This window comes from Chelonoidis abingdonii, chromosome 5 (assembly GCF_003597395.2).
Source record: "Chelonoidis abingdonii isolate Lonesome George chromosome 5, CheloAbing_2.0, whole genome shotgun sequence".
NCBI classification, from domain to species: domain Eukaryota; kingdom Metazoa; phylum Chordata; order Testudines; family Testudinidae; genus Chelonoidis; species Chelonoidis abingdonii.
In genome coordinates this window covers 55,095,968-55,123,949 of record NC_133773.1, presented here as the reverse complement: position 1 = coordinate 55,123,949, position 27,982 = coordinate 55,095,968, and the positions used below count along the sequence as shown (strand labels likewise).

Below are 27,982 nucleotides of genomic sequence, written 5' to 3'. Positions count from 1 at the left end.
GCTGTTAGGAAGGTGATTCGATCTATCACCTCCAGAGAAAGGGAAGAGCCTAGAAATTTAGTTTGATAGTTTTCTGTCTGGTAAGAACTCACTTATCAATAGACACAGCTGGGGAACCCATATGTCTGTATAGATGTAGTTGTGAAATCCTCACTTCTGTATTGTTTTGTATGTTTATTTGCATGGTCTCTGTCTGGTTCTGTGATTGTTTCTGTCTGCTGTATAATTAATTTTGCTAGGTGTAAACTAATTAGGTGGTGGGATATAATTGGTTAGCTAATCATGTTACAATATGTTAGGATTGGTTAGGTAAATTTTAGTAGAATGATTGGTTAAGGTATAGCTGAAAATATTATTGTATAAATCAGGGGCAAACAGAAAGTAAGCTGGGATTCGAAAATAAGGAAAAGAAACTTGAATTTAAGCTTGCTGGAAGTTCACCCCAATAAACACTGAATTGTTTGCACCTTCGGACTTTGGGTATTGTTGCTCTCTGTTCATGTGAGAAGGACCAGGGAAGGATGAGAGTGAAGGAATAAGCTCTCTAACACCCACAGCCATGGAAAAAAATTGATTGTATTAGGTGCCATGCTAGAATATATAAACTGCATTTCTTTCCCTGTTTTGATCTAATTTTTCCTAGCATGACTATGGTTATCACCATTTAATAAATCCTGGAACAGAGACCACATACTAGATTGAAAACCTTACATTTTGTCCCACATGAGTTGTTCACACAGAGTAATGTTAATATATCCATTTTTTTATAATGGCTGTCTATATTTATTCATAAATATTTCCTTGTCAAAGAGGATTTTTGTTACTACAAAAATAGAATGAATTCAGGCTAGATAAACTTAAGCAAACAAAACAATAGAATACACTTACATGATGATAGAACAATCAAATTATGAAATAAAAATACATTTGTACTGTTGGGTGATCTATTGCACAACAAATAATTTTCCACCCTAAACATTACGTATATGTTTATTTGACAGAAGATTCACAAACCCATACAGAAAAATATAGCACCTAAATGTTGGCACTGGAGGAAATAGTGGGCCTGATTCTCTACTCAGTATCAGCAGTTTTAAACTAACTTAGTAATAACTGTATCGACCTGGCATAAAGAGGAAACTCAGAACCACCTAATCTTGTTCTGCTGAAAGAGGTTACTGGCTGCCATTGGGAGTGCAGGATGGTCTTGGATCACAAACCTTGTTAAGCCAACGGCTGTGCCACATACTCTTTTTCAAGCTCAAAAGAAGGCACAGTCAAGCCCCTTTATGTAATAAAAACAGCTGTGGGAGTTGGGGTGCTACACCAAAGGAACTAGGCCACATGGTAGGTCAGAGCTAAACCATGGGGGATTTCCCTGGTTGCAAATGCAGAGGGTGCAGATTCAGTCGTAGCCTGTGTGTTGGGGGTAAGGGGCAAGAGCCTGGAGAAGGAGTGGTGAGCGTGACCACCAGAGGAAACACCGAGGCTAGGGACAGGGCTTCTGGGGTACTGAGCTCACTGGAGTGGCAGAGTTGGGGTTTTCTGAGTAAGGAAACTGCCTGCTGTAGTTTGTTTCTTGTTTAGGGAAACAGGACTAATTAACAGTATTACACTAAAATATATTTGATTCATATATAATCAAGTTCTCATGTCACTTTCCTATACTTTAAGGCCAGAAGAACCACTGTGATCATGTAGTCTGACCCTCTGAAGAGCACAAGCCATAGGACTACCATGAGAATTCAAGCTGTGCTTGAACTAGAGCAAATCTTAATTTCAAGATTTCTACTGACTGAGACTCCGTCACAACCTTTGGTAAGTTGTTCAATGGTTAACTACCCTCACTATTCAAAAATGACATCTTATTTCTAGTCTGAATTTGTCTAGCTGAATTTTAAACTCTAAGGGCCTGATCAAACTCCTATTAAAATCAATGGGGAGACTTGCACTGGCTGCATCTGAAATTGGTGGGTTTCTTAGAGAATTGGCAGCATCATAAAATTTGACTAATACTGATCCACTGCTATGTCCTTTCTGGTACCACCGAGGCTTTCCACTCCCATGAGGTAACTTCCAGAATGACTTCCTAACCCGCTATAGGCATCCCTCCTGTTAGAAATGCACAGATTCTGTGATCAAGCTATCTGTTGAGACTGACAAAACAGTGCCAATTTTTATAGGGATTTTAATGAGAAAAATCACCAATTCCTTTTGTATAGACCACTGCACAGTCATCAGCTTTCACATATTTCCAGTTTCCGGGCCAGATTCCAGTTCCTAACCCAGGGACTGATGAATTGGAATTTTTGGTGGGCATGCAAAAGAGAATCAGGCTCCTACAGGTGGAAAACTCTGTATACCAGAACCAATTCCTTGAGCTACTCCAGGGGTTCTCAAACTGGGGGTTGGGACTCCTCAGGGGGTTGCGAGGTTATTACGTCGGGGGTCGCAAGCTGTCAGCCTCCACTCCAAATTCCGCTTTGCCTCCAGCATTTATAATGGTGTTAAATATATTAAAAAGTGTTTTTAATGTATAAGGGGGGTCGCACTCAGAGGCTTGCTGTGTGAAAGGGGTCACCGGTACAAAAGTCTGAGAACTCCTGAGCTATATAGTTAATTTTTAGTTACATTTTCCCACACTACATATAAATAGCACAATGGAAAAAATGTTTCATTGGCCTGTGAACATATAGAACTGAATCCTCCTGGCTTTACTCACACATTCATCTCATTTAAAATCAATGGGATTAGTTGGGTAAGGCAAACAGAATTTGGGCCAGAATGTCATAGCACTTCAAACACAATAAAGCCAGAAAAGAGAGAGCAGGAAATCACAACTAGCTTGGCAAACAGTCTATTGCCTGTCTCTTAATAGTGCAGGGGTAGGCCACATCAAGGTTGCACAACTGTATGGAGGGGTAGGTAGGGAAGGCTGTGCCTCCCCAAACAGCCTGGACCCTGCCCCTATCTGCCCCATCCCACTTCCCACCCCCTGACTGCCCTCCTCAGAACTCCAAACCCATCCAACCCCCCATGCTCCTTGTCCCCTGACTGCCCCCTCCTGGGATCCCCTGCCCCTAACTTCCCCCCAGAATCCCACCCCCTTATCCAACCCCCCCTGCTCCCTGTCCCCTGACTGCCCTCCTGACCCATATCCACATCCCTGGCCCCTGACAGGCCCCCCAGGACTCCCACTCCCAACCCTCACTGTTCTCCATCCCCTGACCACCACCCCAGAACCTCCATCCCATCCAACCATCCCCTCCTCCCTGACTGCCCCCCAGGACTCCCTGCTCCCTTACCCAACCACTTCCCCTACTCCTCGCCCCCTTATCAGCAACAGGAGCTCACAGCTGCAACACCCAGCCAGAGCCAGCTGCACTCACCATGCTGCCCAGCAGGAGTGGTGGGCCAGAGCACGGCCCATGTGGCGGCATGACTGTGGGGGAGGAGGGACAGCGGGGGACGGGCCAGGGATTAGGCTCCCTGGCTGGGAGCTCAGGGGCCAGGCAGGATGGTTCCCTGGGCTGCAGTTTGCCTACGTCTGTAATAGTGCCTTAAAATTTGACTACGGTAGATGCTTGAGAAATTAAGTATCAGTTTTTGGTAACTTAATTCCCCTTCATCTTTTCATTCTATTCTTTGATGGGGATGACTGTTTCCTGTTAGAAGAATTACTAAAATGTTTTACCATCACTGCATTTTCACTGTACTGCATTATTATGTGTATCCATTTTATTCACTTCATCAATAAAAGTTATAAAAAGCAGACAGATTCGGACAGTTTGAATTTACAGCTGCACAACTGCCTCCTTCAGTCCTGCATTTTTCTGATAATCCAGACTCTGGTTTCCACACAGGTAGGCCCTGATTTTGTAAGCTGTTCTGTGAAAGCAGAGTGCTGTAATTATGTAGATCCCCACTGAAATCAGTGGGATATTACTTGGTTACAGGGGTCTGTTCACATGGGGCAACTTGCAGGATCAGAATCCTGTTTATTACAGTCACAGCTATGTGAGCTACTGGTTCCCGCGACTTTACACCTGTGGTGATTGCTATGTGGGCTCTCAGCAGGGAACTGAAATAGGGCTCTCCAGACATGAAAGCATGAGCCTGTATAGCCTGAGCTAAAAAGCCAGCTTCTGTAGTTAGGGACTGCGACAGATTCTGATCCTGTGGGGATTGGGCACAGAAGAGGACTCTGAACACATACTGGTCAGTGATTTATATAAAAAAATTCCCCTCTCACCCCTGTGGGTGGTATGTGTCTTCCTCAACCTCGGGTCCTCTACCAGAGGCCTGGGAGTTTGAGGGTTCTGCGCAGTATCTTAGCTGTTCCTAGCACTGACTCTGTGGAGAGAGCTCTGATGTTGTTCGGGAGAGGTTGGAGCCACTCACCAGCTTAGGAGTCAGTGGCCGAGTGCTCCTACACAGGACACTTTGGCCTTCATTTCCCACTCTCTCTAGTTCTCTTTTCAGGCCTGGTACTTCTCCAGCTATGCTCATGATTTCTCTTTCCTGATGTTCGGCGTCATGTGGCACTGTCTATCATCACGCCGCCGGTGTCTCTCTGGTCTGTGTCTATACACAGCAAAGAAAAGGTTCACTGTGAGTTGACCATTACCGCTCTAGCTCGTCCAGTAGCGGATCTGGCAGTCCCTACTTTATGAATTGGCGTGCATGATGACTCCATAACAGTTCACGTGAACGAACGTTCGAATCGTGGTCTCTTAGGGGAAAGGTGTTGATGAACGCCAGACGAAGGAGCAGAAATACATTTTGAACGTTAAAACAATAGACGGCTAAAATTGGCTTGTAAGCTCGGTACTCCGTGGCTTTTTTGTCGGAGCCACACATCTGCCAAGCTAATATGAGTTTGGCTTCTGAGGCTCTCTGCAGTCTGCCTTGGGTCCTCTTAATGTGGTAAGAGCACCTGCTTCACTGGATTGGTGTCATAAAGGTGGCATGCGCTGGGCATATGGGCGGTATAGAGTCAGTGCCTTCAGCTGGCATTTTTTAAATACAGCCATTACCAAGCCATCTGGGAAGGATTCCATCATCAGCACTGTCGCTAATATGTTGTTGGACACATACCTGAGGGCTGGAGTATCTTACCTTGGCTATCATAAATCTTTATTCTGCTGGTCTCTCCCTAATCGTAGCTGCTGAGACCATCAGGCTTTCCCCCTACAGCACTTCATCTTTTGTGGGCATCTACTGAGTTCTGGATGTTCGGGTTTCGTCCAAGGCAGTGGCTTGAACAAACTCATAAAACACTCCGACACTCTTGCTCTTTTCTCAGCTGGTATCACAGTATCGTTGGGTGCTCGTGGACTGGGGTGGAAACCTGCCTGGATCTGTGCTGAGGCTCGGGCTTTCCAGATTTGTAAGACAAGATACGGATGGCTGGTCTATCGGCAAGCTCTAAGGGCGAAGCAAGGTATATCTGATGTACCGCGAGCAGTCGCGCTTACCTGTTGATCGGCGTGGCTTTGGGGTCACACTGAGTTACGGACGTCTTCAAAGGAACTGTTTGTCCTTTTGGGGATGAATACCTGGAAGGTAGCTGTTTTCCATTGCTCTCAACGATGAGATTTCCGATGTGAATGGGGGACGCCAAGCGTGAACGTAAATAGTGTCGGTATGTTCTGAATGGTGGCGCTAGTTTCATCAGCCATACAGCTTGAACACTATACAAGTTCATCTATCTAACATAAACATTGAAACGACATTCGCTCAGTCGTATGTACAATCCGCGCGAGATCCCCACTGCTAGATGGAATACGGTCAGGTTGGAATTATGGACCGAGAGATTCATGAATGTCGATCAGTATCTATTCTTTTAACTGGTTATTAAAGCTGATTCCCCTTTTGGCTCGTGTACCGTCCCCTTGTATTCTAGCTTGTAAGTATATAATCCCGGTAGAGGAGTGGGCTGGGTATAGTAGATATTCACGCCCGAGAGTGTCACCGTCAAGCAATAGAATCCCTTGTGTAATAATACACTGGTGATGGAGGTTTATTAACGTATACCGAACGAGTGGGAACCAGTAGCAACACCTTATGGTAGCACTATATGTGCCTAAAGCACTTGGAATGGCCCATCTGACGAAGCTCGCCTTGAGTACTTCCCCAGTGTTAGTCTTCCTTAAGTCCCATGAGCTGCTCGGAGGAAAGTTCTTAAGTGTCACTAGTTGACTGTATGCGCCAGCAATTTCACAGCCACGTGGGTCGGCATTGAGTCGTAAGGCTTTCCATGTATGTCATCGTGACTGGATAATTGGTCCGTCTAGATTGAGTTTAGGGCGACCTATCTGCTCTCTTATGTAGAGCAACTCGGTAATTGAGCTCTGGGTATAGTCACAGAGGGTACATGAACTGTAGTCTCTGCATGTCATGTCTAGGTCCAGGAGCTCAGGCTGAGCTTGGCTGAGTCTATGACTGATGAATGGAGCAAAATACCCTAAAAACTATGGTCCATGTTGGGGAAGGCAAGGTTTTGCATTTAGTTGGAACGGTTTCTGTTCTCTTCCGCAAGAGAGGTGTATCCATGATCGCAGCGGCTGTCCTTGAATAAATATGTGTGTTTAGCGACATATTTTGCGAGCATGCGTCTACAGCTGGTTCTACTGTGCGGCATAGGCTGAGACACTATTCATAAACATTATGCACTAGCATGATAAGTTTTCTATGTTGAGTATGGTGTATCAGGATAATGTCTGGTCCGGGGCGAAACCTAGCTCTTATGTTCTTGCGTGCTGGACAAGAAGCTGTCTGTCCTAAAAGGGTACTATAGACTGAATGTAGATGTTATGTTGGGAGAATTGCTGTGCTCTGTTCTCAGGTCCTGCAGCCACTTTGCACTGGTGTTATGAGTCTTCTCTTTCTCCCATATGTTCTTCCAGTACTGTTCAGTTTCTGCTGCTGGTGGCTCTGCTGTTGTTGTGTTGTTGCACTGCAGTTGGGAGTACACCTTGGATGGTTCTTTGGAGAACAGGGCATTTACTTTTTTGGCCTCTGCTTCTCTAGTGTAGAGGTCACAGCACTGGCTACCAGGCTAAGGAGATATTCTCATTTGCATGAGTTAAGCTTTCCTGGAAAATAAAATATTTGCAGTACAAGTTACTATATTTTCTAAATAGTAGTCGATGACTGAGACATGCAAAGAGCAAACATTTATCTAAAATATTTATAAAATACACATAATTTGACATTTTAATAGCTTCCCAGAAGTAGTAGTAAATTAAAAATAAAAAGGCAAAATAGTCTGTGGTTCAGTTCATAGTTCAGATTATTCTTGGCTATACTTCGCTTTTTTTCTGTCTTACAAAGTTTTTAAAATAGCCAAACCGTCTGTGTCTCCATCCATCCAATGATTATATTGCTTGAAGTGCCAGCAAAGTTTATGGAGTTTCCCTTAAGCACTTTCAAAAAGAGAGCCTATTTAGGAACGTGCAGTAAAAATTTCAGCTTGTGTTTTGCAAACTCTTCGAAAGTCTCTATAAATTTAATAAAATTTCTTTCTTCGTACTCTTCACATTGTTTGCATGTTATTTTATTCCTGTTCTGCAAAAAAAAAAAAGAAAAAAAAGGAGGGGGGAAACAGAAGAATAGAAAAATGACAATTCTTTGAATAAAAATTGGTTTGATATTAAAACTGGGGATAGTTGAATTGATTTTGATAGCCAAATCTTGCTCACTTTCCTCTTACAAGGAATCCCACTGCAGACAATTTCCACAGGAGCCCTGCTAGAGGCTGCCAAGGAACCTAAGTACTGAAATGTAAGTGGTCTGATTTTTAAACATGACCTTGTAGAGCTGCCAGTGACTTCAGTGGGAGATGCAAGAGTTCAGTCCCTTTGAAAACCAGGTGATATATCTTTAGGTGTCTAAATATGATCCACTCTCTATGAACTTCAGTTTGAAAATGTTGGCCATGGGGTACCAGTTTACACATGCACACACACTAGATGGACCCTCTTAAGTTTTTGTTTTGCTAACAATCTAGAAAACTTTATTCTGAGAAGAGCTAAATTCTGTCTGTGTAAATCAATGTGTGAGTGGATGACTGCCATTCACACCCCCGTCATGCATATCTGACAGCAGAATTTATCTCAAGCCATTAAATGCACTTTTTTGGGATTGTCCTCTTTCCAATGATTATAGATGGCACTTACCGGACTGGTCGGTAAACTTGTATTCTTTGGTAAATTTGCCTTTACATTTGCCAGCACATTGCGCACGTACTGTTTGATTTTACATCCTTTTCTGATTTCACATTCCTGGGAAATCACTTTCAACTCTAACAAAAAGCATTCCATCACTTGTACTTCGCACTCATCCTAAAAATGAAAAATGTCAATGGCTTTACAATAGAAAAATTAAAGAAATAGGTGCATATGTGGTATATAATTTTGCAAACCAGCAGCTGATTTTGATCTACTGTGTATTTGTTTTGCCATGCAAATGTTTGTAAATATCTACACCTATCATGAAAGTTAATGTGTAGCTTGGTTAAATGACATTTAAAGGTGGGTCAGGACATAACAGGCTTGGTGAAGAACGTAAATACCAAGATAGGATGGGAATTAATTAGGATATACTTTTGGCTACAATTAAGAATAATGGGATTAATGATACTTAGCTCTGATATCAATTTCCATCCAAAAATCTCAAAGCATTTTTTAAAAAGGGAGTATCACTATCCCTATTTTACAGATGGAAGAAACAGAGATCAATTGATTTTGCCTCAGGTCACACAGCAAGGTCAGTGATAGAGCCTGAAACAGGACCCAGGTGTTCTGATTCCCAAAGCCATGCCTTATCCATGGGACTATATTGCCTCCCTCTTAAAAAGCTAAAAGTTTTGGCTATCAAGAAAACCTTCCTGACAGTAACATCTATTAGGTCATGGAACCGTCTTCCTAGGAGAGTGTAGAAGCTGCATTGAGGAGATCATTTGAAAATTAGATTGGCTACATGACCTCTCTGATGATTGTGATGTACATTATATCCTCTAAACTGAAATAAATGTGTAAGATAGTTACCCCTAGCTTTGCCATTCCTCCAGTTAGAAACTATCTGAAGGTGGATGCCTATGCAATTTAGATCTTAACACTATTTTAGAATACTCTAGCAGACTGCATAATGTTGGAGAATCATGTTTTCTTTTGACAAAAAGGAAAGTTCTTCCTTTTAATAAAAATCATTTTGTCCTTCCTTTTTAATTGACAAACATCTATAGCTAAAGATTCAGTAGCCATATCTGCTTACAGTCATCCTGATTAATACAAATAAAAAATGGAAACTTATTTTTAATACAAATGATTTGGTTTCAGAAGCTTTGATCAAATTAAACATTGATTGCCTTTAGCTGGTTACTTCAGAAGAAATAAGGATATCACCCTTAGACCAATCTAGGTCAAATTTACAAAATGTACTTACTGGCTTGTCTGTATATGCGGTGTATAAACAGGCATCGATGCTCTAAAAGAAAACAGATATGTATATATAAAAAATAATTCTTAAGTTTAGGGATAATAAAGTCAATCCTACCAGGGGAACGGCCTAGCTCAGTGCTCAAAGGGTCACTCCTGCAAGGTGCTGAGATCACTGAAGTCAGTGGACGTTGAGAGTCCCCAGCACCTCACCACATAAGGCCTTTGTGAGCATGAGATTCCCCAGCACCCCACAGTATCAGGCTCAAAGTAGGAAGCACATTTCTGGAGCTGAGTTCCAGCAGTACTTTCTCAGAAGAAGCCTACTCCCAATTCTTCTCTTCAGAAAAACTCTCTTCTTGCTTTATCTGACTAAGAACAAATGCTGCAGAGATTAAAATACAGCACTGAAGGAAATAAAAGAAAACACTTAATTTAAGGGGCTGTAATGCAGGGTCCACCCCAAGTGTCACATATTGTTATCTACTCCCCTGCTTATTCCTGTGCTACAGCATTACATCAATTCTCTTCTTTCCCTCCCTTCTCCCCCTACTTACTTACTATTTAAGCACTGGGCTAGACAACCAACTCCAGGTCTCTTCGTACCCAAATGATTCTATGAAACGTTAATGCTTTGTGAACTTACATCAGATGTGTATTTAATCTCATGCAAATCATCTATAACTGCCTCCCACCTTCTTCTTTCAGCTTCTATTCCTGGTAGATATGCACTGATGCAGCTAAAACAAAACCACCAAAAAAACAATTAGGATATTTAGTAACATGTACACATCTTTTCTGAAGATAATACTGTAACTAAGACTGGTTGGCAAAAGAGCAGTATCATATTACATATATGCCATATATGCAGGTGGGTGTGGCAGACTGTGAAGCCCTAAGATAAAGTATGGGACCATGAAATATATAGGGAATACTGATGGTACATACTGGTATGAGGGTTTAACCAGCAGGAGTCTGGGATGATCCTCTTACTCAGAAGTGGAAAAACCACAAGTAAATTATGCTAAGCATCATTTTATCTCCTGGTGATAAAATGTCTATCCCACATCATCTTGCATATGCCCATATATATTACTGAAAAATTAATGTTACCAACTTTAAAGAGGGTCCAGCTCCACAGGGCCCAGAATGAGAGGTTAAAACTATTTAAAGTAAAATACCTAAAATTGTTCTTTCTAAATATGAAAATGTGACAAATTTGAAGTCTCCCAGCTTAGCTTCATCCAAGGCTAGATTCAAGCTCTGAGTCCCACCAAGGAAGGAATTTCCTCTTCCAAATAGTACAGTACCTATTTTTAGCCCTGTGAAGGTGTGGGCTACTCGATTTTTAAACTGTAACTCTTGATGTATAAAAAGCTGTCACTGGCGTAGGACTGACTTTTGCCTATCTTGAACCTCAGGGAAGAATTCCTTCCACATTAGACTGTAAGAACTTTGGAACAGGGACTTTGTGATATGTGCCTCACTCTCATCCTGTAATTGGCGGCCTCTAGGTATTACAGCAATACAGGTAATATTGGGAGAGGAGGAGGGAATATTTATTTGGCTGGTTGATTTTAACATAAATGGCAGTTGTTTTAAGCCGCTCAATGGTTTGAAATAGTCAAATATAATCACAGAGATTGATCAGTGAGCAGGTAATGTAGTCACAGGCATGTGATAAGTACATATGTATAACCTCCTCGTTCAATTTTACCTTCGTGTGTAGGTAATTGTATACCCCTCTAATTTATCACATGGTTCCCAGTCATAGACATGAACACATTTTGATGATAATATTGTCTGTGACTGCAAAGCTGTATGATAATTCGCCTTTGTCATCTCACGTGGATTCCACCAGAATGACAACTAATATTTCAGATGTTCAATAGGTCAAACAGCTGACAGAATTATTTTTTTAAAAAAGACCCTTCACAAAAATGTTTTGGATGAGTGCGTGTACACCAGCTACACACACTTTCACTGGTCTAAGTAGCAAGTTGGAAAAGATGGGCAACCATGTGGGAACATGCCAACAGACTCAAGGAGATGTTGGCTTGGTCACAATGTTATGGACATGTCAAGTATCCTCAGCTTGGGTGCCAATCTTGAAACACTTTAACCTGATTTGCAGAGGCATCCACATGTCCCACTGATTTTTAACTAAAGCTGTGGGTGCCTCTGAAAATCAGGCCCTTAGGGCTAGATCCATAATCCAAAATTTAGATTCTCAAAACTCCTGCTCAGCTGCCATCTTACCCTAAGGTGCCTAAGTTTCTGCTGGTAAAGTCCCTTTTAAAGTACTTAAATAGTCATTGGGCTAAAGTGAGTGAGAGAGAGAGACAATGACTCTATAGTCTAGTGGTTTGGGCACTCACCTGGGAGACCCAGGTTCTACTCCCTGCTCCAAAAATAGTAAGCATTTTATACAAAGTAGAACAGCATGAATGGGAGAGATGGAGAGCTCTACCCTGGAATATCCTATAGTCCAGTGGTTATGACATTCACCTGGGAGGTGGGACACCTGGGTTCAGGTCCCTGCTATAAATCAGGCAGAGTAGGGACTTGACCCCAGGTCTCCCACATCCCAGATGACTGCTCTACACAGTGGGGCTATAAGATTAAGGGGGGCTGACAGCAGCACCACCATCTTCACTTGCTGCTGGCTTTTACGAATCCTATTCTTAGCACCTAACTCTCTTCATGCATTGTATAGGGAGCCTGGGCACCTAACTTGGAGCTGTGGATTCTGCTATGTGACAGGGTGCCTAAACTTTAAGCATTGCAGTGCCGAATCTAAGGCTTGTCTACATAGCAACTTACTGTGTGGCAAGCCATGGTGTGAATCTACAGTGCATGAGCTTGCCATGCAGTAACGTCCCATGTGGACACTTACAGCGCAGTGAAAGTCCCGGAGTGCACTTGCTTTACCACTACTTGAAAGTCTAGTACATTAAGCTGCACTCCAACACTTTCACTGCACTGGACGTGACTGTGTGGCAAATAGGTGCGCTGTAGATTCTTACGGCCTTGCTAACTTGCCATGTTAACCCTTAGTTCCCTTTCTGGATCTAGAGTCTCAAGTTTGGCACCCCAAACTTGGTGGATGTTTTTGAAAATGTGGGCCTCAGTCATAGATGCAACCACTGGGGGTTTGTTTGGGGGAAAAGAATGGGACATTTCCCTCAAACTCCCAAGCAGGAGGGAGCAATAATGTCTTTGAGCCTGTGGCACAGGGCAGGTAAGGGAAGGCCAGTTCCAGCCCTTCTGCTGATTTTGTGTGCAGCAGTGGCAGACTTAGCATTCTTCTCTCCCTCTCCCTCTGGGCTAACCAGCTGAAAGGCAGAGGTGGCACCCAGTTCAAACAGCAAGTGGATCCAGAGGAAAGAATCCAGTTGTCTTCCTGTTGTCTAAACTTATAGGAAAGGAGAGGAAGAATTCTCTCCCAGTGAATCTGGAACAATCAGAGGACAGAGGACACTTACCAGCCCTCTTCCCGATGAGACGGAGGAAGGTACTGTTGGGATGGGAAAAGACAGCCCCTATTAGGGAGACTTGACCCAAAAAGGGGGTAGGGAGTGAGCATGCAGGGCACATAGTGGGGCAAAGAGCACTTGGGATGTGGAGCACAAAGCACTGGTGGGGGAGGAGATTAGGGAATACTGAGCCGGTGAGGAGGGTGTGACATGGAACGTGGGGAATCCAGCTTTGTAAAGTGATTGGAGATCACTGGGAGAAAGATACTGCGCAAATACAAATAATTATTTCTTTACTAGTTTTGATTTTTTAAAATTATAATTACCAAAGAATGAAGATGGTTATTCCAGTTGCATTATTTAAAAAGCTGAGAAAATGTCTCTTCAGAATAAGATACTGCTGGTAGTGGAGACAAATACTTCTCAGGTGTGTTTTCTGAAAGATAAGTTCCAGAAAATAATAAGTTACCTAAATGAGCTGTACGGCACAATTTGACTGTATAGATATTTTTAATACTGATTTAATTAATCCATTAGGCAAGTCATCTAGTAAAGACAATATTGCATGTACTGGATATTTTGTAAAGGCCAAACCACTGTGTAGCTTTTTAGGAGTAGGTAGTCACTTGCTGGTAGAAAAGCAGATGCCAGGGGCACAGCACAAGAAACTGGAATGTGTTCTGGATCATGGGTTCCTAGCTTCTTTCATAGTATGGATCACATTTTAATACAGGAATTGTATCAGAGATCACTTGCTTTCCCACTCTTAATTTTGCAGACCACCTCTTGCCCACTCCTTTGCATTCCATAATATCTCTGCAGAATCTACAGCAATTAAATATGTGAAAAAGTAATATTAGCAAAGGGTTTTTTTTAAAAATGTTGTACCTTCTTTTAATGCAATTTAGCAGTTGGAAATATGAAGGGAGAGCCAGCTCTCCATGGATCATTAGCAAGTGCTCCATAATTCAGAATTTGGAAACTTTCATTCTAGACTGAGCCAAAACCACGCTTATGTAGACTGGCACAGTTCAGTTATGGAGATGCACCTGTTGGGGATTGGGCTCTATGTTTTATTGCTAATAATAGTCATTTATCTCACAGGGTTATTGTAAGGATTACTTATATTCGTAAAATTCTTTAAACACACAACAATGTTATATAGGGATTAGTAAGTAGTATTTATTGTTTCCAAGATCCAAAGGCTTAGTTTAAATAATATGGCAGTCTGTTGACCACATAACTTTACATGTTTGTAGCGGAAGACAGTTCCAGGTACCTGGAAGTTAGTTATGTAAAATATCCATAACAAACCACAAATATATAAAATTTGTACTAAAGTGAGAACATGACAAATAATACTCATACATGTTTTGATTTTCTTAACTGGTTCAGTATGGAGAATCACTCACAGTAGTGATTCAACTGATCTGAAAAAAAGAGCTTAACCATAGTGAATGGAAATCTCAAAAATCTGAGTATATAACAGGTTGTAAGCCAACAATGAAGGTTGTATGCTAAAACATTAAGTAACAAATTATCTGTCCACTTGCAAGCCTATAATGAGAGAGAAGTACAAGCTTGTGGTTCTTTCAACCAGGACAGACCTACTGTGGTCACATCAACTTAAGTCTGGGTACTAAGTATTATGGAGATGCAGCAGCCTCTCCATAGTTAAGGTTGCAATCAGTTTCTGCTATAACTTTGGCTTGGAAAATCGATTTGACCTGAAGGTGGTCACATTTACTCTTAAGGCAAAGGAAAACATTTATGTACACATTTGGAGAAAATTCTTCAAACTAGTTTTCATTTACAGGTCATAAAAATATTAGCCATTTAAAAATTTTAATTTTAGACTAAAGTTTCTGTCAATTTCTATCTCAAAAATGGCCCATTACTCCTCGTCCAAATTGTGTATAAAAAAGATAAAAACTAATAAGTTCAGTATAACTGAAAACAAGAGAGTGTCATTAAGCAAATTTTTTTACTGTTTGTTGTGGACAATTTGGGGCCCAATCTTGCTCAATAGTAATGGGAGTTTTTTATACTGATTTTAGTGGATGAAGTATTGGGCATTATAAGAGATCTTCCTTAAGCCAAACTCTAGAAGCCTGCAGCTCTGGTAGTGTCAGTTGTTTTACTGGTGATAGCTAGTAAAAGCTAAGTAAAAGTTGCAGTCATAATCCCATAATAAGGCTGATTTTGATCTCCCATATAATGTAAAAAAAAATCCAAAAACCAAAAAAGCAACATACCCCAAAATGAAGAAAACTTAAAATCCCCACGTTTTCAAATTTAGGATATGATTTAAAGTTTCATTGGCAACAAGGTTTGTTTAAATTGAGTAAGTAGAGCGATTAAAGTACCTTGTTCCTTTTCCAGCAAAATCACACTATGTCATAACTTTAAGCAGTGGTAGGTTTTGATATTGGCTGGAACAAGAGGCAGTATTATTCAAGGTCCAGAATTTAAAAAAAACCCCAACCTTTAGAAATTGCCTTTATTTTAAAATGGCAATGGTGAAACTGCCAGAACGGGAAAACCACTCATAGAGATGGAGAATATTTTCATCATTGACTTCTCACCCATCCAGGACTACTTTTCAAAAGGAAATTCCAGGATGTGGTAAAATTACCCTTTTGCTTGCAGTCCATGCCAAAAAGCCCTTTTTTTAATATTTGATACGACTATGGTTGCTTATTACGTGGTCATCATATCTGGACTCATTCATTTCTTTGTTTTCAAGTGCTTGGGTTTTGTAAATATAGTAGGTAACTACATTATTGTCACTTAACAACCTTAACTGATTTTTGAAATAAAACGTGGGTTTTGAATAGGTAGTGATTTTCTAATGCCTCTAAAAATGGGGGGAGAGGGGTAGGGAAAAGAAGCTCCATGCACACTTTCACAAGTGTTTTATGGTCTCAAGTTTTCATAAATTTATAGCATATCCAGTTAAAGTGCCTCCTAGATCATCTAGTCCAATGCAGGATCGTTTTGTATACCAATTTATTAATTATTTTATTGTAACTATTTTTGAGCAACATTATTGATGGTAGCTCAACTACAGACTTTGATAAAATATTCCTTTGGCTTGAACTCACTGTTGCAATTTAAAATTTCCCCTTTGCCACTTTCAGGTTTTCATTTCTGGTTCCCCCTAAACCAGTAGCCAATTCATCGCTCTCTTGTTCTGTTATCTTTCTACTACATTTGTCTTATTTTTGGATAAAATAAAAATAGGGATCCCTGAACTGGGGACTCTACAAATAAAAGTGAAGGAATAAATTATATTTAAATATTTTGTTTTTCACTATGCTGCACTTACTGGTAACCACATATAGTGGCATTGTGAAAACTTTTAAAACAAAATGAACTCTATAGTAAATATAGGTGGGTGCTGCCACAAAACCTTCTAAATATGACACAAGCAAACTATTCATTTGAAAAGTGTCTTTATTAAACTGCTTTCTAATCATGAAGTTAAAATGAAACACTTAAAATTACTACCAGAGTAAAATCTAAGCTTCAGTAGTAATCTTTCTTCACTGGGGACCTAATCATAATCCCATATAAATCAGTTAATCACAAAATTCCCCTTGACTTTAAAGCTGCAAGCCATAATTTTGCTAACTTTGTTGTCATAAAGACTTGAAGTTCAGTTAGACACAAGAAAGATTATAGCTACATAAATTATTTATGTTTTACACTAGGGAAGCTCAGGTTATAAGTTTGTGTCTATCAAACCATCTTTCAAACTACTTCATCGAGATTTACTCACAAATCTCTCTAGGCATTTCTAAGATGCTGTTGCCCAAATTTTTAAATATATTTAGGCATTGCGGTACTCAATGATTGATAGATAACTGATGTAGGAGCCTAAATCTTATTTTCTAAAGGGATTTAGGATCAAAGATCCCATGGACAGTCAATGGCATTTTTATATCCATATGCTATTGTTTATATCCAAGAGAAATTTCACTATACTATCCTGTGATAACTTTTATTGAGGGAAGGTCTACAAGAAGGTGAGGAATCTTACATTTTGCTCTAAAAGTAGCAAGATTTGGTTCATTGTTGTCTCCTGTAGCAGATAGCCTTCCACTGAGTAAATTCTGGGCCCCCAAGTTTCAATGTGGACTGTGTCAAGTGGAAACATCCCCACTCATGGCAGTGTTATCATGGCCTGAAGAGTAAAGTGAAGTGGTTTCTGAGATAGCTAGGCCATTGTCTAAAGAATGCTGGAAAGAGTAAGGCCTTGAAAAGGTGCTGGAACTAGAGATGGACTGTAGCACATGAAGCAGCCATGTGATATGTTCTCTCTCTCTTACCCACAAGGCAAGCCTCTCTGTGCTGAATGAAATAGTTTCTGGGAACCCTGGAGGTGATGAATGTGTGGCTAGGCCGTACCCAAAAGAAATGCTGAAGATAGAGAACAGCATTTTATTGTATTGCTATTCCAGTGCCTAGCTAGGAGCAAGGAATAGCACCTCATCTAAAATCAGTTTGTGGATGATCTAGCTTTCATTGATCAGCATGATGCCAGATTCCAGGTTGCTGAACCGTGTTACCTAGGCTACTGGTCATCACCTACAGTAGATGTGGTCTGTGGATGGGTCAGCAGACACTGGGCACTAGCCTCTATTTAAAGTCCACTATGCCTGTCACTGCTTGGGACAAGGAGGTTAGGGTTTCTGGAGTGCCAGTCCACAGACTTTTTTGACTCCTTTTCCCACTTACATGGAATCAGAAGTGTCCATGATTCTTTGCCACTTCTTCTGGTCTCTGGCACAGGTTTGTAGGTCTTCGTATGCCAGCCTTTCCTCTTCAAGCCTCTCTTAACAGAGTCTTTCCATTATATCCTCAGTCTTCCATATCATTTCTTGCTGTCCTCTTCCACTCATGGTTTCTTTGCTGATTGTTCTTCTTCTGTTCTTATCACATGTCCAGCCCATCCATCACCGAGAGTCCCACATTCATTTTCCCCCTAATTTCTTCCATGAATGCTCTGTCTACCCTCTGCTTGCCTGCCATTCACCTCAGAGCACTTTCTACTACCCGCATCTTTTCTTCCATTTTCATAAGACCCACCATTTCCAAATGATAGTGCAGGCAGGGGGACACGCACACATGCACCATCCACTATCCCTTTTAGTTTGTTACTTAATTGTTGGTCCCGCGGTACTCCTGCCACCTATGTACATTGGGTTCATCTCTTCAGTTCTCCAGATCTCTCAACAATGGCACTAAAGTTACTTCCTAAGTACACAAATTGTCTTCTGATTCAGTGTCTCTCCTGCAACTTCTATTAACAGCTCTTCTTCCACCTTCCCTACTTGCATAACTTCAGTTGCAGAGATGTAGTAATCTGCTAGTTTCCAAACGTCTCTCAGGGCTACCAAGAATAACTCTGGGGATCTCAGTCTTTTCATTCAGTTATTTCACCCTATTAGAATCCAAACAGTCCAAAGATGAAGGGTCTTTCCCTGAATTCATACTTACAGCTTCTCCTCACAGAAAACAAGCTGACAAGTTCACTACCCACATGGGTTCTTCCTTTGATGATGGAGAGTGAGGAATGCATCTGACCGCTAATCATCACAAACAATGACCATTTGCTCTGAAATTAGCACTTTAACAGAAAAGTTCTTCATTTGCATTCACAAGGCTTCTTTCTCATTTGATGGGTTATTTAGTTATAGAGGTATACACAATGTAACTCTTCGCTACTACATTATAATGGGATATAGTAAGTAACCTTCCATTAGTTTTCATGAAATTTAAATACCAAATACACTTTTAGACATTTAATTATCACTTTCATCTACACTAATACACAAGTAAATTGGTGTGGGACTTTGGCATGAGATGGCACCTGTTCTGCCAGGATCACAGTATTATCCAGGAAAAACAAGAGCAACAAATAGAAACTTTGCTTAGGTCTCTTAAGATGGGAGAACTAGACTGTGTGGCAACTGTGGTTTCCACAGTTAAAGAGCGAAAAGAGAGGACAAAAGGAACTACAGACCACCATGCAACTAACTGATTTATAGAGCAGTGTGGGGGGGGAGGGAGAAAGGGGTAAGGGAGGTAAGAGAGAGAGGACTTATGGGTTCATGACTAAAATAGCTTGAGTAATCAGTCACAGTGAGGCTTGTGTACATTTCACCGAGCTTGGATTAGTAATGCAAACGTTGTCTAAATACAAAAATAACTAGCATGATCTGACCTAGGAGTTACGTTGCCTTAGTTACCTGTCATACATACACTCCTACAATCCCGCAATCACTCACACTAGCAGGTCAAATATTGAATATTTTGTTATTTGATATTTTCATATCCCGGTAACCAATACTCAATAGGATTTCCAACAGGAAACAAAGATATAATCAATCAGAAATGAAGTTTAAAGCTTACTGCATCTTGAAAAGTAGGCTGTCAAACACCTAGAGAGACTTGAGCACAGGAACAGAGTTTTCTGCTTGTAAAAGATGTCACATCAACAGCATGGAAGTTAGAAATCATCAGTCCACGGAACAGGTGTAATATGGGCAGCAGCAGAGCAATCGTCTACACCTTGACCAGCCAATATGCCTCAGCTTTGACAGACCACTCAGCCCAGTGATTTGTAATGAAGTCACATGCTGATCAGAGGGTTCCCTGGATAATTTGAATAGGGGGCGAGAGGGCTCCAGTTACATTTCCAAAGCTGTGGAGTGAGCAACAGTTTATGAGCTTTAAAAAGAACAAGTCACATAATCTGTGACCCCCACCCTCACTGCTGTGATAATGTTACTGGCCTGAGTGTAATTTACCTTATTTTGGGACTAATCGGCCTCCAGAATGAAGGAGCATAAGGTGGCTCTAAACTACTTCTGTTCTCTCCTGCCCTAATTAGGTCCTGTAATTTGAAACCTGAGGTTGCCTAGACCTAAGGACTTGCCCCTCTATGGAATCGAACATGGATGAGAAAGTTACAGAACATGATACAACAATACCTTCTCAGAATTATAAATCTAAACTTTTAAAAACCCACTTCCATCATATATGGCTTTGTCTTCCCTAGAAAAAATTCATTGTGAATCATAATCATAAATTTGCTTGTTAATACAGACACCAACACTCTATAGTGATGCCCCAGCATCGGGCAGCCACCATACCCTGAAAGTTAGCTTGTCTTGTGTTTTTGGTTATGCAAGATGTCTTCAGTGAAAGGAGCAGATACAATCAATCATAACAATTTATAGATGATGGCCCACCAGCAGGGGCGGCTCTAGACATTTTGCCGCCCCAAGCACGGCGTCATGCCGCGGGGGGCGTTTTGCCGCTCGCCGGTCCCGCGGCTTCGGTGGACCTCCACAGGCATGCCTGCGGAGGGTCCGCTGGTCCTGCGGCTTCGGTGAAGGCGCGGGACCAGTGGATCCTTCGCAGGCACGCCTGCGGGAGGTCCACCGAAGCCACGGGACCAGCGGACCCTCCGCAGGCATGCCGCCAAAGGCATCCTGCCTGCCAACCTCCCAGTGACTGGCAGAGCGCCCCCGCAGCATGCCGCCCCAAGCACGCGCTTGGCATGCTGGGGCCTGGAGCCGCCCCTGCCCACCAGTCTCATCTCACAAATCCCCAGAGCACCCAATCTTGTGTCCTATCTTGCAATCTGCCTGTGCTCTGTCTCCTGACTGCAAATTACTGACCTTCATATAGTTCTGCTTAGTGTCCTTGGCCCTACATTGCAATACCTTCAGCTTCGGTCATGTATGCTGTCCAATACACCAGTGAGAAGACTGCCCAGAAAGAAGACCATGTATCAGGATGCAGCCAGTCAGCTAGTAGCCAATATCAAGCTCTTGGTGAACCTTTGGGCTAAAGAAAGCAAAACCCCTGACTTTGGGACCCAGAGAGGAATGCCCAAAAGTATGAAACATAGCTTTAGAAATTGCTGGCCAGTCATGGATCAACCATAGAGGACAACAGTGAAGGGAAAATATAAAGGTGCTCAGGGTGAGCTACAGCAGGGCTAAGAAAAGCATTTCCAAATCTGGTGCTGCCCCAAAAGTGTATCCTATGCCGACTGTCAAGCTGTCTGGAGAGGTTCACAATCATGAGTGCCAACCTCAGGACAGACTGTCAAAAAGTAGGGCAGACACCCCAAACTGGTGGTATGTTCTATTATTAGATTTCACCAACCCAGTAAAAAATGTGAACTCCTGGATGACTGTAACAGCCTTATCATGGAGTCACAGACAGTTCCCTTGGGCATTCCAGTCTCTCTTGCTACCCAGACAAGCTGGACTTAGTGATAAACGGTCACTTACACCAAAAATCACAAAGATTCACGTTGCTCCCAGTCTCAAGAGCCCAGTCACTTCTCCCAGATCAATTTGTATCTCACACCAAAGACAATGCTGGTAGCCTTAGTTTTGGTAGTCCTGGGGAACCATTCCTCCTATCTGAGTTCACAAGTTCAGACCAGGCATTTTTACAATTATAAACAAAACTTCAATATTACCTTATAGCATGAGATACAGACATTACAAGTAAGATCAACGCACACAGCAAATGACAAGACTTTTTTAAAATCTCAACGCATTCTAACACCTACCTTGAACATTACTAAGATGGGTGAGCTGGTCTGGTTTCCAGCTATGAATTTGTCAGTGCTCAGCTGAGGCCTACAGACTTGGTAAGAGTCGGCACCTGGTTTACCAACATCACATAGGTGTCCATGAATCTGTAATGGTGGTCCACAGAGGCCTGCATAAAGACAGAGTAGTATCCTTTCCTGTTAATGTACTCACTTGCTCCAAATGGAAGGCATAAAATGGATGTATATGTGCCAGCAATATTACCTGCGCAATCCAGGAATCCCATCTGTTAAAAACCCATAGTATTACAGGGATGCAGGATTGCAGTAGAGTGATAATAGCCTTGCAAACCTCAACAACTACTGTGCCAACCCCAGATTACCACAGATATCTAATCAGTGCCCACTGGGTGATAGCAACACGCATCTGGATCATTACTGCATCTCTCTCGTTTGGCTGCCATGGTGCTCAAGTGCCAGCATGAGCTCCTCACACAGCTCCAGGAAAGTTACTTTCCCTATATGAAAGTTCTGGGTCCACTGCTAGTCTTCCCACATTTCCATCACAATGTAGTCCCAACATTCTATGTGTGGTTCTGGTCCAGAAGTGGCAGTTTGTATAGCAGACTGTTTTGACCCGAGTGGTTAGCCAATATTCAGGGCCTTGCGCGTTGTTTCCTTTTGGGGAGAAAATGATGTTGTGGTGTGGTATTTCTTTGATGCAGTCCTGTTTATTTATAAAGAATATCCTATTTCCCTGAACACGATGGGAAACGAACAGCCAGAGAAAGTTTCTTTGCTCACAGTTCCAAGTCTCTTTCCAGACAGCATTTTACCTGAACGCTCTCTCTCTCATAGCATGACCCTGAGAAAAAGCTGAAAGTGCTTCTCTGTCTCTCTGTCAAGCTTTCTTGCTGCCTCCTCTGTATGCTTTTGTGGTGTTTTTGCTGCTTCTCACTCACACAGCTCCAGCAAACAGTGTTTTGCATTTGCATTCAGTCCCCAGGAAAAACCTTTGGATCAGCTGGTTCCACTCCTACTCCAAATGTGCACGCAGCCTGTGTTTTGGGTGGTGGCTCCTATTGTTCCAGCTGTCTGTTCCATAAAGGAGAACTCAATTACTTTGTGCATTTATCCTGAATGAAGGGCGGCTGTTACTCCCATCAACTTCAGTAAGGTTTCACTCAACCTCTGGCATAAGATAGCATCAGCTGAGTCATTGCCTCCACGTCTGCATGGTACTGACCTTGTCTCCACCTTCTTGTACCAGCAAGCTGCCATTGTGGTCTGTTCTGGGGCAAAAAGCTGTCCCTTTAAATACTCTCTGCTGTCTCTTGGCAGCAGCTTCTGCAGAGGCATGTCAAAGGTACATTACCTCCATACAAGCAACAGCTGTTGGTCTCAGCTCGACAAGCTGGACCCATCATTTAGAGGACAAGGAAGTAACTGCACACCAGCTTGGGTCCTGCCAGGAAATGAATTTTCTGAGCCTTCAACATTTTCTGCTCACAATTCCCAGAAGGAACAGTCTATTCTTGCTTTCGCAGGGCACTGTGGGACGGACACGTTGTCTCACAAAGCCCTGAGAAAGCAAGCACAGAATGATGCAGTGAGTTGTGGTGCTATGAATAGGGATGCACAAAGAGTGGAACAGAGGGCACAGGCTCCCCTGGCCTGCAGATGGCAGAGGCAGCAATGGGAAGCAGAGGCCTCTTGGCATGTCTGAGCATGAGGGAGTGAGCGCCGCCACCAAGGTGTGGACTGGCAGCCTCCCCCAGGGGCTCCAGACCTGCTAGTCCCATCCTGCCTGAGCAGCCAGGGCCTGAACCACATAGGTCCAGGAATCATGGACCCAGGGCTTCCCCTCCCTTTCAGGAGAGTGAGCAGTAATCAGGGTGACTCCCCCTGCCCCATGTGACCTGGGAACTTCTGATGTCATGATTCCTGAAGCTGGGGGCACAGGCCCTTACAGCCTGGGCAAGGCAGGGGCTGATGGGCCCTTCAGCAGCTACAGCTGGGCTTGGGGCCCCAGGGGTGACCCTCTACCCCCCATCCTGGAGGCTGGGCCTGCTCCCATAGCTATGCCAAGCTCAGACTGACACCTTAAGAGGCAGTGGAACCAGGGTGGTAGTGGCGGGGGCTAATGCCCCACAATGGAAATATTGTAGGTGGCCAATTTGTGCTTCTGTCCCTGGATGGTGTTCCCTGTAAACTGCGTGCATGCATGGGGGGTGAAAACAAATGGTACCCAGAGGGCATGGAGCAGCTGCCGTGGCACCTGCCAGTCTGTAGACCGCTTGATCTGGGCCCTTTCCATAGCAAAATTCTGGTTGCACCTCTGGCTATGAACCACGGGATAGGTACCCAGAAACCTCTGTATTTCTCATGACTGGATACAGCACCACAGTGGATGTGACAGCAGGCATGTGAAATTTGTCTGCTGTCCTGCAGTGTGGTCACATTGTAGCAAGGAAAGGTAGAGCAACATGACTCATAGAGGTTAGGATGCACTGCAAACAGTGCCTGTGAAAACTTTGTTATATTAAACCAAGACACTAAAGTCAGATATGCAAGCAGTATGGTTCATAATGGAAGGAGAGACTCCAGTGGAGCTATGCCAACTTACACTCACTGATGCTCTGGGAATAATCTACTGAGGGAGCAAAGAAAAATGAAGTATCAAGTGTGTTCAAATGCATTGCAAACCACAAACCAAAGAACCTAATGGCCTTTTTTTTCATTTCTTTGGCACTTCCCAACCGAAAGCCAAGCAGACTATGAGATGAAAGAATTTCCAATCTTGGTTAGCTCCCCACTCACATCTATCACAGAACTCAGCAATAAGCAGAAGAATCATCCTTAGTTACTCATCTTAGAAAACAGGAGCTGCAAAGAATTCCCTGCTCTATGCAGATAAACACCCAAGATTTCAAATAATTGGTGTAGAATGCAGCAAAAGATGAAATGTCAATGTGAACAGCTCTTCTCTCTGACACATAAGTTTACAATGCTAGAAGCAACAGAGAAAATTATTATTATTAGGGTTGGTTTCTTTAACTCCTACAGATGATGGTTATAGTTTATTACCTGGCTAGCAAACCAAGAATACATAAAGTAATATAAAGCTTTCTGTCTGCAAATTAAGCAGGACCAAATCAATACACAAGTATATTAAGCGGAATGGTAGCATCGGAGCTCTGTCAGGAATACTGTCACTTACATTGTTATACAGGTTATGGCACAATGTTCACAACTTTTCTTTAAGCCACAGCATGATGAGTCCTGTGCCAATATTTTCACGAGACAAATTCATTTATAAAAGACTGAGGAAATACGTTCACAAATGTTGAAAGAGGTATAGAATAAAAGGATGATTAATCATGAAAAAAACACAAGTAATCCTCTTGATATTTTTCTGTTACACACCTGTGGAGAACAATACTTTGACAGAAAATAAGTAGGGCTGTCACTTAATCACAGTTAATGCTTGTAATTATTTGAAAACAAAATTAATGTGTTAATTGTATATCTCTAGGTGAGGCATTGGTGGTGGAGGGCCGAAGCCCCAGCCCGGAACTCTGCAGGCGTTGGGGGGGAGGGTGCTGAAGCCCTAGCCTGAAGTTCAAGAGGCGGGTGGGGGGAGGGTGCTGAAGCCCTGAACTGAACAATAGCCCCACACCCCGAGCCCCAAGAGGGGCTGAAGCCCAGAGCCCTGTGTCTCGAGAGGGGCGTTGAAGCCCAGGGTCTAGAGCCTAGCACTGCTGGGGGGGCTGACACTTGGAGCCCTGCACTCCAAGAGGGGCTGAAGACCTGAGTCCCAAGCAGGGCTGAAGCCCAGGGCCCCCAGCCCTGACCCTATATTTGAAAATATAGAAAACATCCAAAATATTTAAATAAATGTTATTATTTAACAGTGCAATTAAAACTGTGATTAATTTTTTAAATCACTTGACAGCCCTAAAAATAAGTATAGCCGTTCATAATATTATTGGCCTACACTCTTTGCTGGCATCCTTTCATTGATTCAACATACAAAAATGTTTGACCCAGAAGCAACAGACTTAAGCATGTGTGACACTCTGTATCCCAAAGCAACACCCTGGCACCCCCACACCTATCATGGTGATATAATTATGTGTTTGTACAAAGTATGCTTTGTGAAGTACCATTTTAAACGTCTTAATCTGTTGAACATTAATATCCTATTAAGTTGTATGTGCTATCACTGTAGGTGTATTAATGAAGTTTTGCTATGTATGTCTTATTGAAATATGTTGTGAGGTTGGGAACATCCACAAATAGCTTTTCAGGTACAACAAGGAAGAAGCCAGACAGTGCTGATGGCCCATTCAGGGGAATACACACTCTCAGAGATAGCACGTATACAATGGAGGTTGTTTGACTCATGTCATTAGCGAAGAATCTTTCCAGGAAGCTGGAAGAAGCTATAAAAGGGGTGTCACAGGCCCAAGGGTCCCACCCTTAGGGGTCCCATGGGAAGGCAGATCAGCATTGTATGTTGCTAACGCAGTTGCAAGCATCGCAAAGCATTTCAGGGGAGGGTCAAAAGTGTAAGTAAGTGTGAAATGGAAGGTTCCTTTGCAGGTTGTGAGAGGCCAGAGGGAGGAAAAGAAAGAGAGCAGAGAACGGGTTAACTCAATGGTGTAGTTGGTTAGCTCAGTCCAATAATAAAACGCTACACTGGCCCCAGTCCAAGGTCACGGCGCCAGATGAGAAATCTGCAGCACTAATCTCTCACTCAGCCACAGAAAGCCATAAAAAGAAATAAAAGTACACTGAACCAGGGCTGCAGAGAGAAAAAACACAGGCGAGACAATGAGGCAGAGGAGGGAAGCAGAGTTGTGCGTCCCTGGAACTGGTGTATTTTGGTAAAGTTGAGGAGACCACAGAAAGCCAGTTAGGACTGGAACAAAGAACACCAGAAACAGAGGTCACGGAACAAAACACCCCAAAGGAAACTTGGACTTAAAAATCCTCCCGAGGGCTGGAGCAATTTGAAGGTTACAATGACCCCTGGATGACCTGGGCCCAGGACAGATCTCCTGTCCACCCTTCCCCCTCTTCTTCTTATGTTACACGCAGACTTGGCCAGCCTCGGGTAGTGTGTGTGAGTATAAAAATGGCTTAGGGCTTTGGGCACTAATGCTTTCTTCCTTCCTCTGAGTGACGTGGGGAGCACCCATCACTCTCCGCTGTTATTTTATTAATAAAGCTTTAAAACTTAGACACTTGGTGTGTTTCGTCATCTCCTCCCTAAAGATCCTGTGGCCTCAGCCTGATGACCTGACACCTCAGGCGGATTGGTAACAAAAATCTGTCAGAGTTTTGGTGGAGAAACAACAGGGGAGGGGGGGAAGCAGAGCTGGTGTGGTGTGGTCCCTGGTCCCTGGAGCTGGTGTATTTAAAAAAAAAATTAAAAACCACAACAAGCTGCTTTAAACTAGTACAAAAAACACCAAAAACAAAAGTTGCAAAACAAAGCACCCCCCAAAAACCCCTCAGCCTAATCACCTAACGCCTCAGGCAAACTCGGTGTGTCCCTGCCTGTGAATGTGTGTGTGAGTGCAGGACATTGAGAGGTTTGCAGCTTGTCACACTATCACAGTGTGAGAGGGAGCCCAGGCTGGTAAGACAGAGGGCTCAGTGATACCCCAGTACCAGGTTGCACCCCAGGGAATCTGTCACAGAATGCACAGAAAATAATTGGTAGCAAATATCTTTATGCGCCAAGAATTATTTTGGTGTCTTCTATGGCCTGTGTTACACAGGAAATCAGACTAGATGATCACAATTGTCCATTCTGGCCTTGGAATCTACAAATCTTTAGTTGCGCATCACACAGCACTTGAGATATGCTGGTGCCTGAAACTGAAATAACCATGGTGAGTTTATATCTCAAATACTGCTATTTATTGCCAAAGGTCAGTCAGTTATGTTGTGCTGTTTTGTTTTGTTTTTAATAATGATAACCATTGCTAAAAATCCCAAGCAGTCTCGGAGGTGATGTGTTCTATAATAAAAATGAACACACTTTACCAGTTGGAAACACCATATGTTTAAACAGACAATAATTGAACATGAATAACCTCATTTTCAAAAATGCTAACCACTCAGCACCTTCCATTGAAATGAATGGCAACTATTTGGGTGCTCAGCATGTTTGGCTATCAGGTCAGGGATTTAGGAACTTACATTGTTAATGCTGCTTCTGAGCTAAAAAAGATTACATGATGAGTCAATGCTAGAATGTAAACATGCAGACAGAGATTCAGGATGGCATTTTCAAAAGCACCTAAGTGGCTTAAGAGCCTATGTCCCATTCATAAAAGGGATGTATGGCTTGTCTTGGGGCATAAATCTACCCCACACTAGCCTGTCATGCATTAAGTATCTGTGTGGACCTTGCTGCTATGCACTAAAAATTCCATTGTGCACTTTGATCTATCCTGCTTTGAAATGGGAGT

The 27,982-nt window shown here is 42.6% G+C and overlaps 1 protein-coding gene across 7 annotated transcripts in view; it reads right to left on the bottom strand.

The window, feature by feature from the left end:
• Positions 1-6,848: 6,848 nt before the first annotated feature.
• Positions 6,849-27,982, bottom strand: part of IL15 (interleukin 15) — a 72,362-nt gene continuing 51,228 nt past the window's right edge. For 2 of the 7 annotated variants that reach the window (XM_075066285.1, XM_032768977.2), the window contains 6 exons: positions 21,516-21,667; positions 13,243-13,352; positions 10,087-10,180; positions 9,448-9,489; positions 8,181-8,345; positions 6,849-7,569 (listed from right to left, as the gene is read on the bottom strand). In XM_075066285.1, the coding sequence (XP_074922386.1) occupies positions 7,444-7,569; positions 8,181-8,345; positions 9,448-9,489; positions 10,087-10,180; positions 13,243-13,352; positions 21,516-21,667 (689 nt within the window). In that variant the 3' untranslated portion in view covers positions 6,849-7,443. Of the gene's footprint in view, positions 7,570-8,180; positions 8,346-9,447; positions 9,490-10,086; positions 10,181-13,242; positions 13,353-21,515; positions 21,668-21,762; positions 23,074-27,982 lie in introns of those variants that run through there. The other 5 variants (XM_075066287.1, XM_032768980.2, XM_032768978.2 and 2 more) reach the window with 4 other exon arrangements.